Source organism: Theobroma cacao, chromosome 4 (genome assembly GCF_000208745.1).
Source record: "Theobroma cacao cultivar B97-61/B2 chromosome 4, Criollo_cocoa_genome_V2, whole genome shotgun sequence".
Taxonomy (NCBI): Eukaryota; Viridiplantae; Streptophyta; class Magnoliopsida; order Malvales; family Malvaceae; genus Theobroma; species Theobroma cacao.
Window position 1 is genome coordinate 24,404,042 of NC_030853.1, and position 16,970 is coordinate 24,421,011.

The 16,970-nt window shown below is 33.1% G+C and overlaps 3 protein-coding genes and 1 pseudogene across 4 annotated transcripts; 3 read left to right on the top strand and 1 right to left on the bottom strand.

The window, feature by feature from the left end:
• LOC18602437 lies at positions 165-2,812 on the bottom strand (annotated as a pseudogene).
• LOC18602438 (GDSL esterase/lipase 7) lies at positions 3,924-6,310 on the top strand. Its single transcript, XM_007033817.2, has 5 exons — positions 3,924-4,263; positions 4,587-4,717; positions 4,982-5,218; positions 5,446-5,698; positions 6,093-6,310. Exons 1-5 carry the CDS (start codon positions 3,942-3,944, stop codon positions 6,308-6,310), a joined length of 1,161 nt encoding a protein of 386 aa, XP_007033879.2. The 5' UTR covers positions 3,924-3,941.
• On the top strand, positions 7,201-8,957 carry LOC18602439 (60S ribosomal protein L38). The gene is made up of 3 exons (XM_007033818.2): positions 7,201-7,304; positions 8,302-8,485; positions 8,732-8,957. The coding sequence occupies exons 1-3, from the start codon at positions 7,302-7,304 to the stop codon at positions 8,752-8,754; spliced, it is 210 nt and encodes a 69-aa protein (XP_007033880.1). The 5' UTR covers positions 7,201-7,301; the 3' UTR covers positions 8,755-8,957.
• LOC18602440 (protein TRIGALACTOSYLDIACYLGLYCEROL 2, chloroplastic) lies at positions 9,916-14,688 on the top strand. Of its 2 annotated transcripts, XM_018120317.1 has the most exons (6): positions 9,917-10,037; positions 10,579-11,226; positions 11,307-11,636; positions 12,157-12,272; positions 13,997-14,087; positions 14,200-14,688. In XM_018120317.1, exons 2-6 carry the CDS (start codon positions 10,708-10,710, stop codon positions 14,290-14,292), a joined length of 1,149 nt encoding a protein of 382 aa, XP_017975806.1. In that variant the 5' UTR covers positions 9,917-10,037; positions 10,579-10,707; the 3' UTR covers positions 14,293-14,688. The 2 variants fall into 2 exon arrangements, with proteins under 2 accessions (XP_017975807.1, XP_017975806.1); XM_018120318.1 differs by lacking the exons at positions 13,997-14,087; positions 14,200-14,688 and adding an exon at positions 12,426-12,611 and having other exon boundaries at positions 9,916-10,037.

Sequence of the window (16,970 nt, forward strand, 5' to 3'; positions counted from 1 at the left end):
CATATCGTATCTACTGGCAAAATGGTCGTTTGCAACAATTTAAACAATCCAATTGGAATCTATAAAAGAGACTAGAAAAACTTAGCAAAAATATCCCCTAAATTCATATAAACCATAACATATAATTCCAATATAATTTCAATATCAAATAGGGAGTCCTTTTCCTATTGTAATTTAAGCTAATCATAAATAAGTTGCTTCATATATGTTCGTGTTTCCATCTTCTTTCATTTTCGATCGTTCTCATTTGGTTATGGAGTACAAACATTAAACATTAACAAAAGTCTCTGTTGCAATACTAAAGGCCTATATTCTAAATTTGCACCTAAAGGGGGGCTTCTGAGATCTTTACACAGCAACACCGTAAGAACCAAAACCTAATTATTAGAAGTTGGACGTCAGCCAAACCAAAGTGCAAGAGTAACATATAAGCTATGCAGATTTAATTTTGGAAGAGCAATACCCGTAATTGGACAGGTTATAATGCATAAATACTTACACAGAAATTCATGATGCTTAAATTTTTTTCCCTTTAAGACCAAATGACTATAAATGAGCCATCCCTACATAGTCAATGCATGTCCACTGAATAGCTTGATGCCCTCTGAGCAAAAAAGAACATGATCTTTTTGTGACAATAGTAGATAGTTTCAAACAGCAAAAGTGAAGTAAAATCACCAGAAATCCTTGCATGAACAGGAGCCAGACTGAAAATGGTGGAAGCGTTGACCATCTCTTACAATAAGATGCCTGCCTCTAACCTTGGAGGTAAACTTCAAAAACAGTGATAATCACCACAAGTTTAAAGGTTCTTTATGATTGTTAGAGTGGTTCCCACGTCAGTGCTGATTGGTCCCCACGCTACAGCCAATCTTTCAATATGAACCTCCAGAGCCTCCTCTTTTTCTTCGTTTTCCAAGTCATGAAACACCATATCTATTTCGGCAATGCACCCAGCTTCCTTAAGTTTAATGTTAAACTCATCCAACCTTTTATAGATATCAGCAGACCAATTATGTGATCTATCTCCAGCAACAAAAACATGATCTGAACCTGGCTCCAACCAGGTTCTTTAATCAATCCTCTATTCCTCAACATGCTTCTTGTTATAGTTGCTTCCTTCCACTTACCCCCAGATGTATATAAATTAGACATCAAAACATGATTACTGGTGTTTCCAGGATTCAAATCTAACAACTTCCTGGCTATATATTCTCCAAGATCAACATTGCAATATTTCCTGCATGCACTAAGCAATCGAGCCCATACTTGAGCTTGTACCTGCACAGGAATCTCTTGGATGGTTTTCAGGGCCAAGTCAAAGTGACCAGCTCTACCAAGAAGATCGACCATGCAAGTATAATGCTCTATACTAGGTTCTATTCTGTAAACCCTTTTCATGTCTTTGAAATACTTGAATCCATCCTCCACCAACCCCGAATGACTGCAAGCCAATAATATGCTTGTGAAAACAACATGATCTAGGCTGAAAGTTTCAGTTATTTGCATCTGATGAAATAGGTTCAAAGCCTCATTTCCCAAGCCATGAATTGCATAACCATTTATCATTGAACTCCAAACACCTAAGTCCTTATGTAAAACTTCTGCAAATACTTCTTCTACCTTCTCCACAATTCCACATTTGCAGTCCATGTGAATCGATGAGGTCTGGACCTGCTGATTTGATGCAAAACCATTTGGTTTCACATAATGCTCTATCTCCTTCCCCAAACTTGGTGATCCCAAATCAGCACAGGCAGAGAGTATATAGTGGCAAAGGTTGCTTCATTTGGGTTGAGCCCGGTTCTGCATAACCTCTTGAATAAATCCAATGCTTTAGCAGGGTAACCAAACTGAGTATATGCAGCAATAATGGATGTCCACAAGCAAATACATTTCTTATCTACCATTGCAAATACTCTTCGAGCAGAGCCAATGTCACCGCATTTTGCATACATGTTAAGAACCAAGTTATCCATCATATACACATTTCAAAACAAAAGAATGAATTGATGATGCTAATGGCAAATTCCCTGCTTGTACACAACCTGCAATGATCTTAACGAACAGCACCATATCCTAACTAACACCCCCCACTTTTCTCATTCTACTAAAGAGATTGAATGCTTCCCCAACATTCCCAACATTTTCATAGCCACCAAAAATAGTAGTCCATGAAAGGATCGATCTTTCATCCATAGTATCAAAAACGGAACGAGCTCCATCGATAAAACCAAATTTAACATACACATTCATCAGCGAATTCGCTAAAGGAACCTCACATGGTAGCAATCCAAGTTTAAATACGCAACAGTGCATTAATAAGCCTAGTTAAAGATTGGCGCAAGCAGGTGGAAGCACTTAGTTCAAAACTAAGAACCCACATTACTTTCAACAACTTTATTGCTTTCGTTACACGGAAACCACGACAATAAACAGAAATCATAGAGTTCCAAGAAATAACATTTCTCGAAAGCATTTCGTCGAGCACATTGCGAGCAGAGACTAAATCAAAGCGTTTAGAGCACATGAGGAGAAGAGATGTTTGTACGAAGATGTCGTGTATGAAACCAAGTTGAAGCACCTGGGCGTGGAGCTTTGTGCCGTCACGAAGAGAAGTGAGGGCTGCGCATGCCTTGAAGAGTAATGGGAAAGTAAAGCTGTTTCCATGAACATTAGAGTTGTGTAACATTGGAGAGTAGATGTTGAGGGTGTCCGCGAAGTGACCATTGTTTGTTGAGTTTGTGATCCTTAGGTTGACGAGATAAAGTGGGCACTTCTTTGAGCTTATTGAAGTCAAAGGAAGGCGTAAAATTTATTTACAACATTAGTGCAATCTTGATGTTTAGGATAGAAGACAAAGGTCAACTAGTTGGGCTCCATAAGGAACCGGTTGGAACAATTTCTATATGCTAAGGTTTAAACCCAAGATTAGTAAATGATAAAAATAATAGAAAATGACAGTAGAATAAAGCAACGTAAGTAATATTATGTAAGACATAAATGATTACCATACGTTATACATTTTTTTAAAAAAATAATAAAAGTAAAATTTTTAACAAATAAATTTTAACTTTTTGAAAAAACGAAAAACAAAAAAAAATTAAATAAAAATTCTTTCCTTCCATAACTCCCTTCTCCTTCCTCTCCTCTCTCGACTCCCTGCACCTAATGGCCCAATCCGATCAATCACCAACCTAATCAGGCCGAACAAGATTGAAAATTTTATTTTGTATAAAGATGATGTATAAGAGAGGAAATATAACTTTGTACTCAAGCTATATCTTTGTCCTATTTATAATCCTAAGTTCAATTTTATGACATATTTCAAATACCCCTGTATTGCTCAAGTCTAACAATCTTTATGCTATAATCTTTTTTTGAATTGGAGTGTAAAAGTGACATAAATTCTCACTGTTTTAATATGACAAAAGCTCATTTTCTATATCATAACACAATATTTAACTTCAGAATATATTTAATTCCATGATTGCCCAACTATGGCAACCCATGTGTTGTGCATTAATTTTAGAGATTTTAGTTGGAAGACTAAGAAGTTAAAAAAACAATTTATTACGTTTACCATTTTTAATTATCTAAAAATTTAGAATTAAAATAGTTGAAAGAAATAACGGTATTAGTTGATATCCATTTCATCATAACAAAAAGCATATTGACAAATAGTAATACGCTAATTTAATTTGTTAAAATATTTTATACTTCTTTAACACTTCCAGCTCATAATTAACCGACATTCAAGATGCTGTCAAGTTCCAAATTTATACATTAATCTAGTTGGAATTTATAACAAAACACTAGAAAAACTTCATATAAATATCAACAAAGAAATCACATAATTCTACACAAAATTCAAATCAACCTATCATTTCAATATAGCAAAGTGGGAAAGTTGTTTCTTTACATACTTTTGAGCTATAATCATGGCTAAGCTTGGTCGCCCTATCTCTGTTTGTGTTTTCATCTTCTTTCATTTATTACAACTATTCTCGTTTGGTGTTGGAGATGTTCTTGAAGTACCACCATTCAACATTAACCAACAGTCTCTTTTGCAATATCTGTCCCTTGGGGATATCAAAATTGATTTGCCAGCTCTTTACGTATTTGGAGACTCCTACGTGGACGATGGGAACAACAATTTCTTGCCCCATTCTGCTGTAGCAAATTATCTACCATTTGGAATTGATTTTGATGGAAAACCTACTGGTCGTGCCACCAATGGTAGAATCGTAGTAGATTTCATTGGTATGACAAAAACTTTAACACCATTTACTATTATTTTCAATATATATTAGTACTTAGTTTAACATAATATCATATTATCTCATGTTTTGGGAATAAGTTTCTAAAATTTTATTCTTTAAACATGCACCCTAGCATAGAGAATTCTTCATTCCTTCTGACTTCATATCTTGCATTTTTTTTTTTAATCTGAGCAATGATTTATTGGGTGAGAATCCATTTTCTAATAAACCTCCATTATTTATTATATAAATATCCACTCTAGCAAAAACTTTGAACGTGAAATGTAATATTAACTAAATTGTTTTATATATTTAATAATGCAGCTACAGTGGGTGGTTTTCAATACCCACCACCAATTTTGGGTATGTCTGAGGCAGACAAGAAAACAACTCGGACTGGCGTGAACTATGCCTCTGGTTCCTCTGGGATTCTTTCTGAAAATGGACGCTCTATGGTAAAATACCTTGCTACATTAATATAATTTTATAGATGATTTTATTCATCTTGTTAAAATTGAATTTAATTTTAGTCTTGACAATATGATTCTATCAATTATAATAGGTTTAAGAAAATTTGAGATAAAGTACTCAAATTCAATTAAAATGTTTTTACTAGGTGAAAATTAACCATATACGTATAATAAGTATCAAATTTTCCTATATTCACTTGATAAGTTCACTAACTTATAGCATTTTGCAAATTTTCCTACACCACACAGCATATGAATGTGCTCAACTTCTTCCAACAAGTAGACTTGTTTGAGAACACAACCTTGAAGGATTTGAAGAGTTCATTTAGCAGCACAGAAAGTTTCACTGAATACCTCTCCAAGTCTGTTTTTTTCATCCATACTGCGAGCAATGACTTAGGGCTTACCTATGAAACTTCAACATCGAAAAACTCTCCAGATAAATATGCCGAAGTACTTGTTGAAGAGCTTTTTCAGCAATTGCAGGTAAATCTTTGAAGTATTCATCAAATTCTTAAAAGAGTAATGCTCTTTTTATTTATTTTTAATTATTCAACTACTCACAAATAATATGAACATAATAATTTTATGAATTTTTTTTAAGAGTATTTCCAAATGATCAAATTGTCGAATACTTTACTATTTTTTATTATTAAAATGTGAATCATAATGTTAAATCACATGTAAAACTTGTGAATTTGTTTTCAATGCAGAGATTATATAAGCTTGGTGTTCGCAAATTTTTGGTGAACAACGTGTCTCCGTTAGGGTGCCAACCATTTAATATAAATACAAAAAATCACACAACATCATGTGTTGAAGAAGTGAATGAGCGTATATCTATATACAATAAGCTCATTTCCAATTCGTTAACAAAGTGGCAATCCACTCTTTCGGGATCAAAGTTCGTTCTTGGAGACCTTTACAAAATTTTTCAAGATGTATATGTGTCGCCTGCATTATATGGTAAGTAAAAATTATTTAAAATGATTAAAAATGTAAATAAGTTAAGTTACTTTTAAGAGCTATTTTATATTGATTCTTAACAATACTTAAGCTCAATTCATTCGTTGTCAAACCAAGTTGAAATAATGATTTGAGTTGACTTTGAATTTTGTAATAATACTCGACTCAAGTGACATTTAAGTTTTACTTAAATTTTAAAATCAAATTCTTTAAGCTAATTGAATCGGGCTAAGTCCACTCGATTATTTTTTAAGCTGAATTTGAGTAAAAGAAGATAAAGCTGGATCAAACTCTCTAATCCTTGAAAACTGAGCACAAATAGCGAAAACTATGTCTTTGATTTTTATTGTTTTGATATAGCTTACAAACTCTATTTGTATAATTTTGTATGCAGGATTTAAGGATGTAAACTCTTCTTGTTGCGTTGATAGGAACGGAGCTAGGATTCTTCCTTGCGCTCAAAATGTTGCACCATGCGAAGATAGAAAGAGTCGTGTATTCTTTGATCCATTCCACCCCAGTGAAAGCATGCATTTCCTATGGGCCAGGCGTCTGTTGAAGGATTCCTCTGTTTGCTCCCCCATCAATTTGATTCAGTTGATGCAAGCTTAATTATGTGAACACTTGGTTACTTGTTTGTAACCAATTCAGTTGATGCGTGTCATTGGTTTCACGATGTCATACAAAACCACATAGAAGCATGGTTTTTACTTGTTTGTAACCAATAAAAAAAAAGGGAATTGGATTCATTTTCCTTTTCGTTAGAGCACTAACGGTACTGATTGGTAGTAGTATTATTTGTTCATAAGGATAATATCCTATTTGGTTCCTATATTTAAAAAAATATTTAATGTAATATTTGTATTAAAGAAGGTCTATGGTGATACCCGAATTTTAATTTCGTATATTAACTTAATTCAAACCATTATATCAAAAAAAATCTATTAACATATCTTTTAATTAATAAAAATGTGAAAGATGGTCAAATAAAATGTCACCACACTTGATGAGATCATCTAACTTGCACACATGAATAAGAAATAGCTACCAAGCGAATTTAAAAAAAAAATATTTATGTCAAAAATAATATATATATAGATATAGATATATTTTTTTTCTTTCATTCCTTCTCTCAGTATAATAGGAAATCAAGGATTACATCAAAACGCATTGCAAGTACTGGTCCCATATTCCCAATTATAATTGATATTGACAATTATTTTTCCAATTGAATTTAGCCCAAACCTAATTCTCAGTATCAAGGCCTTAGTTCCTAGGCCCAACTTTCCCTTGTTTGAATTGAACCCATTATCTTCTTTGCTTCTAATCATCACGACGATATGGCCCAATAGGCTTAATATTAGAACCTCTTTGATCGAAATAGTAATGAATGGATCCATTCAGATCCAGGTCCAGGGTCCAGCTCATGAATAGGACACTAACGTCATATCGGCAATTGATCGAGGATAAAACGGGCAACGTGGGGGAAATTCAGTAGGGTTTTGTTATCTGCCTCTATATAATCCAATAACCCTAGAAACCAGGGTTTGGAGCGTGCCGTTTCTGCAGAGTGAAGAAGCTCTCCAAAAAACGTCAAACAAAAATGGTAAAGGCATTTGTTTTCTTCAATGATCTCTTTAGATCTCTGAAGTTGTTTTCCTTTTCATGTTCTATGCCTCCTAGTGAGGATTATTTATGCTTTAGATCTTCGTTTATGTGTTTCTTTTACCTGGAATTGCTTTTATTATTCTGTTATTGGCTTCCTTGTAACAGTTTTTCTCATTTTGCTTTCTTAGTGAGGTTGGGTTTAAACTTTAAATGGTGATTATAAAGATAACTGTGAATGAGTTTGGATTATGTACTTTAAAAGGAGAAAAAAAAAATAAGGGTTTGGGCTTTGTCGGAAGAGTTCTAGAGATTGTGATAAGTAGTTCTTTCAGTAGATATCTGAATATTGTTCATGTAGTCTGTTTAATTCTGGTGCGTCTACAAAACATTTTAGTCACATTATAGCAAAGATGTTTAGATGGGGTGGGTTGCGGGAACTTAATATGTTAATTAAAATTTTTTTTTGTGTTAAAATTTTTCAGATTCCGAATGTGGTCTGATAGCTCAATAAATTTTAATTATCTGATAAGTTGTTTGCCTTTTATCATGACTCACTCTTTTGCTGTTGAATGCTTTCTTGTGATTTTCTCCAATTAGTTGGTGCATCTTAGGAATTTGGGATGATATATAATATAATCCATTGTCTTATGTCAATTTATGTTGAGATTTCATTGTCAACGTGTTACTTGCCAAAATAATGAGAAAAACTTTTAATAGAATAGCTGTTTGGGGTTAATGAAGTGTGTTTGTAGGCAGGAGAAGGTGAAATATTTGGATATGTTTCATTGCACCCTTGTTAAGTTATGATATGTTTTCTTTGTTATAGAATATGTGTGCAGTTTTCAGAATCTTTTAGTTGCAATATGTGTTGCCCTTACTCTTTGAGTTGTTTATTGGCTTGGCAGTGTCACCTTTTCAGCTTGTATGGTTGTGATTTCTTCGCTATTTTCTAAGTTTCTATGTTAAATGAATGTTTTTAATGTTGTGGTGCACAGCCTAAGCAAATTCATGAGATCAAGGACTTCCTTCTCACCGCCAGAAGGAAAGATGCACGCTCTGTAAAAATCAAGAAGAGCAAAGATGTTGTCAAGTTCAAGGTCCGCTGCTCCAAGTACTTGTACACACTTTGTGTCTCTGATGCTGAGAAGGCTGACAAGTTGAAGCAGTCTCTTCCTCCAGGTAAAATCATACATGATGGAGGAGCCTACTTTTATTTTTTTGATCGAACCAGCATCCTTATTTGAAATGGACAAACACAATGTATAATAATTTGATGCTAGATATGTAGCAAAAACAAACTATTCTCTCATTATTGTCACACCAGCATCATTATTATTGACCCTAGTGTTCCTCTGTCTTATCATGTTTGTAACATCCTAAGGTTCTTGGTATTGACCAAATTCCTCATTCTTTTCTTGTTTGCAGGTTTGAGCGTCCAAGACCTGTGAAAATATGACTTCTCCAAGTCTGTCACCCAATTACAACTAGGCCATGAAAGCTAGATTTTGATTTTTGGTTTATTGAATTCCATGCCATTTTGCAACAGTCAAGAGTTTCTGTAATGGATATTTATTTGGTGTTTTTATGGATGATAGGATGATATGCACTTTTTGACAGTTAATGAATGTTTTTTGTGCTTTTGTTTCTCTTATTTCCCGTTTCTATGAGAACATGAATTCTGTATTAGCTTCTCCTCCTGCCTCAAGTATTCGGAGCACATCTTAAGTCTGGAGTTGTACCTTTATCAATTCTAAATATATTTTCTTACCCTCTTTGAATTGCTTGGATGGAAGAGTAATAAACATGAACAAGTCAGATTTTTTAATTTTTTTAGTTCAAAAATTATTACAGGAGCATGAGATAATGTTATATAAATGACAATATATTATTATGAGAAAATCATTAAATTTGGTATTAAAAATGGTTGTTTGTTGATTTATCAAATTAATAGGTTTAATTGGAGGAATGGAATAATCATTCTTTTCTTATTTTTTATTGTTTTAAAATTTTGTTTAGTTAACAAAATGGTCATAACAAGAAAAGTAGGAAATCAAAGTTTCATAAAATTTTTATAGAAGTACTTGTAAAATTCAATAAGTTTCCTCCTATTTTAGGTAATTTTCTTTTCAAATCTTTCATTATTAATAAAATAAGAATATAACCGAGTACTGAAAATTGAAAAATGGCCTACTTAATATTCATACTCTAATTAAAGGTGTCGATGAGTCGAACTGCGTGGGCCTTAATCGACACTTAAAGCATTCATTTAAATTATTTTTATCATTAAAATTGTACAAATATTTTTCATATTTAACATTTTTAATAATTTAAATTTTAAATTTAAATAAAAATAAAAATTAATTTTTTATTAATTATTATAATAATATTGGGCTGGCCGGGCCTCAAATTTCCTGCTCAAACCCAACCCATGAATATGTCTAACCCAAATGTAGAACGGTCGACTAGTAGTATAGCATATCACATTTTGCATGTGCTTATTAATACTTTTTATTACGAATTTACCCCCGAAATTTCATAAAAGCCAATGAAACGAGGACTGATTAGTGACATTTCCTTTTTTTCCTTTTTTATTATTTAAAAAATAAATTAAAAACGTTGAAATTTCTCAAACTTCTTTTGTGCTTTTTCATTTCCAATAAAATGTCGGAGTTGCTGCCTCCGATTCGATCCTCCGATTCGTGAAGGGAAAAACCCTAGCCAGCTCCAGAAGGTACTCACTCATTACTCAAGAAACCTTAATCTTTTCTTAAGCTGTTTGGTTACAGAGAAAATTTTCAAGAATATGGAAAGAAATTTCAACTTTGAATGTTTAAAATTTAACTTTTCTTTTGCTTCTCTCTGTGAAATGTTAGGTTAGTATTAGTGAACTGAGTTGATATGAACTACACGTATAGTGGCTCGTAATTGTACTGTCGAAGAAAATTGATGAATTTTCTTTTCAGTACTTAGGATTTTAATATTTTCACTTTTTTGGATTTCTTTACTTGTTTTTCCCGTTAAACCACAGTGAATTGAATATAATAGAAACTTGAGTTGTTTTTTTCAACTCCAAGCTACGTTTTTCCTTCTTAATTTTTTTTTAATTGAAATGGAGTTTAATGGAACTTTTAATAGTCACTGGCCTGATTTTCCTTTTTTTTCCAGCGTAATTGATGGTATTTTAAATATTTAATGCAAGTGCATCTTTGTTTTATTCAAAGAAATGGATTTTTCTTTTATCTGATGGAATATCATTTGTGTTGTCTTTTCAGTTATATGGAAGTCTTACCCGCTGAAGATTTAGAGAGAATTGGTTTTGTTTCATTCTGAATTTAGCTAAAGTATTGATTGCATTTTGGACTGTGTAGTATTCATAGCCTTTAGCTTCAAATTTTGCAAAAATGGTCGGAAATACATTAGTCAAGATTTCAACATGCCCCTCTTTGCTATCTTCCACTTTGACCACCATCCCACATTCTTTTCTGAAAACTTTGCCATATCTGCCACCAAAACCAAGAACAAGGTTGGCAAAAGTTAGAGCTATGTCTGCCAATACTGAGAATACCCCACCAACTGCTTCTTCAGAGCAAAAGAATCCACTTGCAGTTGTTTTAGATGTTCCTCAGAATATTTGGAGGCAAACATTGCGTCCACTTAGTGATTTTGGCTTTGGTCGTAAAAGCATTTGGGAAGGTGGGGTTGGGTTGTTTCTTGTGTCAGGTACAGTGCTTCTTGCACTTAGTCTTGCTTGGTTGAGGGGGTTTCAGATACGTTCTAAATTCCGGAAGTATCTGGCGGTGTTTGAATTTGCTCAAGCATCTGGTATTTGCACTGGAACACCTGTAAGGATTAGAGGAGTGACTGTAGGCAATGTTGTTCGTGTTAATCCCTCCTTGAAAAGTATAGAAGCAGTTGTTGAGGTATATTTCAATATAATGATTTTGCTGTAATATTTTGTTTAGTTTTGTATATGCACCAACATTGCTGCCATCATTCATAGGTCGAAGATGATAAGATTTTTATACCTCGAAATTCACTGATTGAGGTGAACCAATCTGGTCTTCTGATGGAAACTTTGATTGACATCACGCCACGGGATCCAATTCCATCACCTTCAGTGGGACCTCTCAACCCAGACTGTCTTAAGGAAGGCCTAATTGTATGTGATAGGCAAAAGATAAAGGGAGAACAAGGGGTAAGTTTGGATGCATTGGTGGGGATAGTCACCCGTCTTGCTCGTCAAATGGAGGAAATTGGTATTATCAACACCTATTCACTTGCTGAACGGGTTGCTGCTGTTATTCAGGATGCAAAGCCCCTGCTCACAAAGGTGTGGCATGCCTTATTACATTTTATGTGTTATTGTTAAGATTTCTCTTTCTAATCTGTATTGCTGAACTATTAAGCCAAAAACGAAGTGAATGGTATCTGCTACATTAATAATTTTTTGGTGAGTTCTGTTGGTAGGGAAGGGATCAGAAAAAAAGGCAAAATATTAGCTTAACATTGTTATGTTAGCATTAAAACCAATTAGGGTGGAGTTAATTATAACAAAGAACTTTCTTCGTATTTGCTTTACCAGGCCACTCCCCTATAGAAAAAACTAGAAAAATGTAAAAGTTTTCAGATCATATTAGTGATTTCAAGTGGAGACCGTTGTTTGGAATTTATGATCGTGTTGTTTTGGAATTTCCTTCTTGAATTAGATCTTGGAAATTGGTCGAATCATTGTTTGATTTCCTTGTATATTTCTGTGTTTCCTTGCTCTCTAACCGACTGGAAACATTTCAAACTGAAGTTTTAATGGATTCTCATGCTCAGAATTTTGGATTGATGTAGTGATGTTTCAGATTGAAGCCATGGCCGAAGATGTTCAACCTTTGTTATCTGAGTTTCGTGATAGTGGTCTGCTTAAGGAGATTGAGAATTTGACCAGAAGTCTAACACAAGCATCTGAGGATTTGAGGTGATTTCTCTATTCTTCCTTGGTTATAATTTGTTATATGTTCTTGCCAGAAGGAGTTACTCTCACATGCTTATAATTTAGAATTGTTTAAGATAAAGGATCCCACTCAAAAGCTCATGAAATTTGTTTCATGCTTTATTTGTGCTACACCAGGCTTCAAACCTCCTTGTGAGATATAGTGTCAGCTTACCCATGTACACAAATGGAGACAGGATTTATTGTCAAGGAGGGCCAACATTCTAATGGTTAAAATAATATATGAATTATTTTAAATAATTTTCAAGTTTATTGTCAAGGGGGGCCCACATTCAGCTTGAATGCTCTCAAGCCCATTTTTCTTGTTTTCATTTTTTCAAGCCCATTTTTCCAAATTAAAGACCAAAACTATTATTTGAAGTTCTTAATTTTTCAAGTTATTATAATGATTAATGAAAGTATGTACACCCCTTTTTCATCAAATTTTTAATTTTCAAAATCTAAATTAAACAAAAGATTAACATTGTTGGAGTTTAGGGTATTCTTTGCCTTTAATTTCTTTATTACTTTTTCATTCCTCACTTATAAATAGTAGTAGTAGTAGTAGTAGTGGACAACAAAACTTCTTTTATAGCTAGAAAGTCAATTAGTTTTCTATATATCAAGGGAGTATCTATATGTCAAGGAAGGCCATTCAAGTTTCTTTCAGATGAATTACATGTATGTTATTAGAGGACCATATAATTCTTTTAAGATCAAGCTTGGTGTGGTTAATTAATATACACACTGTTATATTACAATATAATGGATAAATAATTGCAAATGTAAGCAAAGCAAGTTGTCTTAAATTTTTAACCGAATCAAATTGACTTAACCGAATTGACTCCCTTAACCAAGTTAGCCATTTTAACCGAATTAACCAACTTAAATTCGGTCAATTTTAATCGGCTTTTGCACAGCTCTACGTGCCATAAGACTGTTGCCACATGCTACCTGAAATCTGATGCCTAAGTCTCTGGCTGGATCGGTTGAGCCAAAATGCAACTTTTCCTCAGCTCTTCACTGTTGTGTGCTTTGTCCAGGCATTGGCACTTGAATCTTTGCCATTTGTACCTTATATTAAGAAAATATTATGAAACTTCAAAGTATATAATTGATGAATATTTTTGTCATCTCTATAGCATCAATTGATAAAAGTTTATTTTTTAGATAAAACTTTAACTAGTGCTTCATGCTTTTTAGTTTATGGGTAATATTTAAAAATACATCACACAATGATGTTAATTCTTATATTTACTTTGTCATTTTCCACCTCCATGTCATGGTATGGACTGTATTTATGATTGTACCTCTGCAATGAACAACTAACATTATATTACTACCACCATCAACCCTGATTCTTAATTATTTCAAGCCACCACCTTATGTTCGTCAGCCTCAGTAGTTCCATAAAACCAAAGGACTATGTGCTTGACCTCCAGCTACAAAGCTATCTACCTTTACTCCTACAGTTAACTGCAATTGTAGATATTGTGCCATGAAGTGATGCAAGACCCTGACTGCTTGTTTGCGAAACTTTGAATTTGGAGTAGCAAATAAGATGTAAGTTTCTAATTATGGTGTGATGGAAGCAAAGAGCACTTGCTTCATCTGGAAAATAAGACATGGCCCCTTGATTTTTGTCTTGGCTGCACTCTTCCTCCTCTCAAATTTATAACCATACAACTATGTATTCCTTTTCTGTGCAGAAAGGTGCACTCATCCATTATAACCCCTGAGAACACCGAATTGATTCAAAAATCAATTTATACTCTGATTTTTACTTTGAAGAATATCGAGGTAAGATTTTACTTACCAGCTACTAGCATTCCGTTTAACAGATACAATTTGATTGTTTTATTAAATCATAAATTCACACCTGTCCTGCCTCTCTCTTCATTCACCATTGCAGAATATAAGTTCTGATATACTGGGATTCACGGGTGATGAGTCTACAAGAAAGAATCTGAAATCACTTATCAAGTCTCTCAGCAGGTTGTTGTGAAGACAAATAAAAACCACATGGTAACTCATTAGACAAGTCCAAACTCAAAACTGGTTTGTCTTTTCCATTATTATAGGGGGAGAACTTCAAGTGGGGCTTCTGTTGTGTACTCTTTATGTTCCATTGCAATTTCTTGGAAAATCTTGATGCTTGAGGTATTTGTTGCATACCTTCATCTGCTGGAAATGCAAATTAAATTTTGTCAATTGTTTTTGCACTGCCTCAATTAGTAGTAGCAATGGCTTTTAGCAACAGTTGCTGATACCAAATACTGATTTTAAGTAGAAAACGTTCTTGAGGTATCCGGCTACATGAGTAAAGGAAGTGCATTTCAACATTGTAGAACCTTTGCAGAGGTGGAATCCCTCTGTTTTTCATTTGATTGAATACTTTTTAGGATAGTTGACTTGATAATTTATTTAAACACAGAATAAAACTGTTTGCAATTTATCTTGTTGTGTTCATTGAACTGCTATCCTTTTTGTTGGAAATAAAGTATAATAAGTTTACCATTTATTTGCCATGCTTTTGCTGGATCTTCACATAATCAATTAAAAAGCAAAGAATTTGGAATTATTACCCGTTTTGTGTCCCTTTTATTTTTGGTCCACGGCTTGAGTTTCCTACAAGCTTATGAAGAAGCACTGGCAAGGGAAAATTCTTGTGAGAATGTATTACAGAATCTTGCAAGTTTGTGAATATTGGTCACTTGTTCTATAAGTTATGTGCTCTACGTAAGCCATACGCCCTACACATTTGGTAAATCAGATGCTAATGTTTCAGGCAATATCTTGAGTTCTTGGTTTAAGCTTTGGTGGGTACAAAGGGATGGAAAATTTTCTTAACATGGCCGACATTTTTTTCATATATTTGCAGCCGACATTTGTATTTATTATACCCTTAAAGAGGTTAGAACACTATAGTCCTACAATATGCCATGAGACCCTACAAAATCTCCAGTAGTTGGATCACAGACTCCACATCGTAGCATTCTATGATTTTCTGGGTCCAAAACCGAATCTATTCCTCTCCCATAATCTTTGGTTAGCAATGGCTCGAGTTCAATGAACATGTACTAACAAAATTAGAATTTGAAAGGTTTGAGCAGCTAATAACACCAAGAAATTAAAATGATGAAGCATATCCTTGAACGTGGTCGAAAATCAAAATCAAATTGGTGTGTTATATACAGCTTGGATTCACATTGTAGGTACTGACCTTCTGAGAGCAAAATCTGAGCTAAAAGAGATGAACAGTGACATACTACCCTTAACAATTAATACCTCAACGTCAACTTTGGATATTTTACAAGGGAGAAATAACGTTGATGCTACATTTCACATGCTATAATTTTATAATTCTTGTAATAGAATATACTATATTTTCATTTTAAATACATAAATTATTAAAAAGAACCTTATTATATTTATTTTTTATAAAAAAAAAGGATACTTAAAAGTTTATAAAATCAAGTAAATTGGGATGGAGAGAGAGCAATTAAAACGAGTTGCCACAATATGTGTACATTTCGGCCATCGCTCAGTCAACCTCGTGCCTGCTGTGATTAATCCCTATCAGGCGAGAATGTGGAAGTAATCGGATGCTCTCTTAATTCTCTTTACACGTGACGCATCACATCATACGCCACCATGATCACAAAGCCGATTAATCAATTCTAGGTGTCCCTATCACAATGCCTTGCACACTTTCACAATTGACAATTCTAAATCCCATTCCTCTTTAAAAAAGAGTAATATTAATCGTAACAGTTAAGTGTTACGTTATCATCACTTATGATTATCGGTTTTTTATTTGTTGAAAGGTGATTAATTTTAAGCATTAACGTGTATAAGATTTTAGTCTTAAAAATAGAGAGAAGAATACATATTTTCTTAATATTTTAAAAAATTTTAAATAAATTTTTATATTTTTATTTTTTATCATAATGAAGCTTTATAATTAACGTTTGATTAATTTCATTAATCATTTTATATTCAAGTGACGCTAACGTGAAGTGTGAAAAATATCATATAATTATACATTATATCATATCAACATGTTACGTTACTGTCTAATATTATATGATAGTATCTCATAATAACATAACAATAATGATAATTATTTAATTGTCAGTTATAATAATTTATTAATTTATTTGATTTAAAATATAAATATAAAAAATTTTATTTTATTTTTTTAGTAATTTAAAAAATTTTAAATTATTATGTCATATAATATTTAAATTGAATATATTTTGATTTTATTTTTTGTTCTTGGTAACTTGGTAACAAACATTGAATCTTTTGCTTGAAGGATGCCTGCTAAATGATGATTAGTGTGGACAAGGAACCATAAATTTATTACTTTACCTTTATTAACTTTAAGACAACATATACTGATTACAACTCTTCAGTATATTCTATATATATTTTTTAATTGAAATTACTTTATTCCTTGTGTTTCTGTATTTGGTAACGTGGAGCAATTTTCCACGAGAAACATAATTAGGTAATCAGTCAGTAATCCTTGTGTCGGCCAAAGATTAAGAATGAAAAACCACTAAAGGTGATTTAGTGCCTTTGTAAGTGATAGACTCAAACACAAACCACTGTGCAGGTGAAAACCATTTACATGGAAGTAAAATCTGATTGGTGAATGGAAACAAAAAGCTCTTCCGA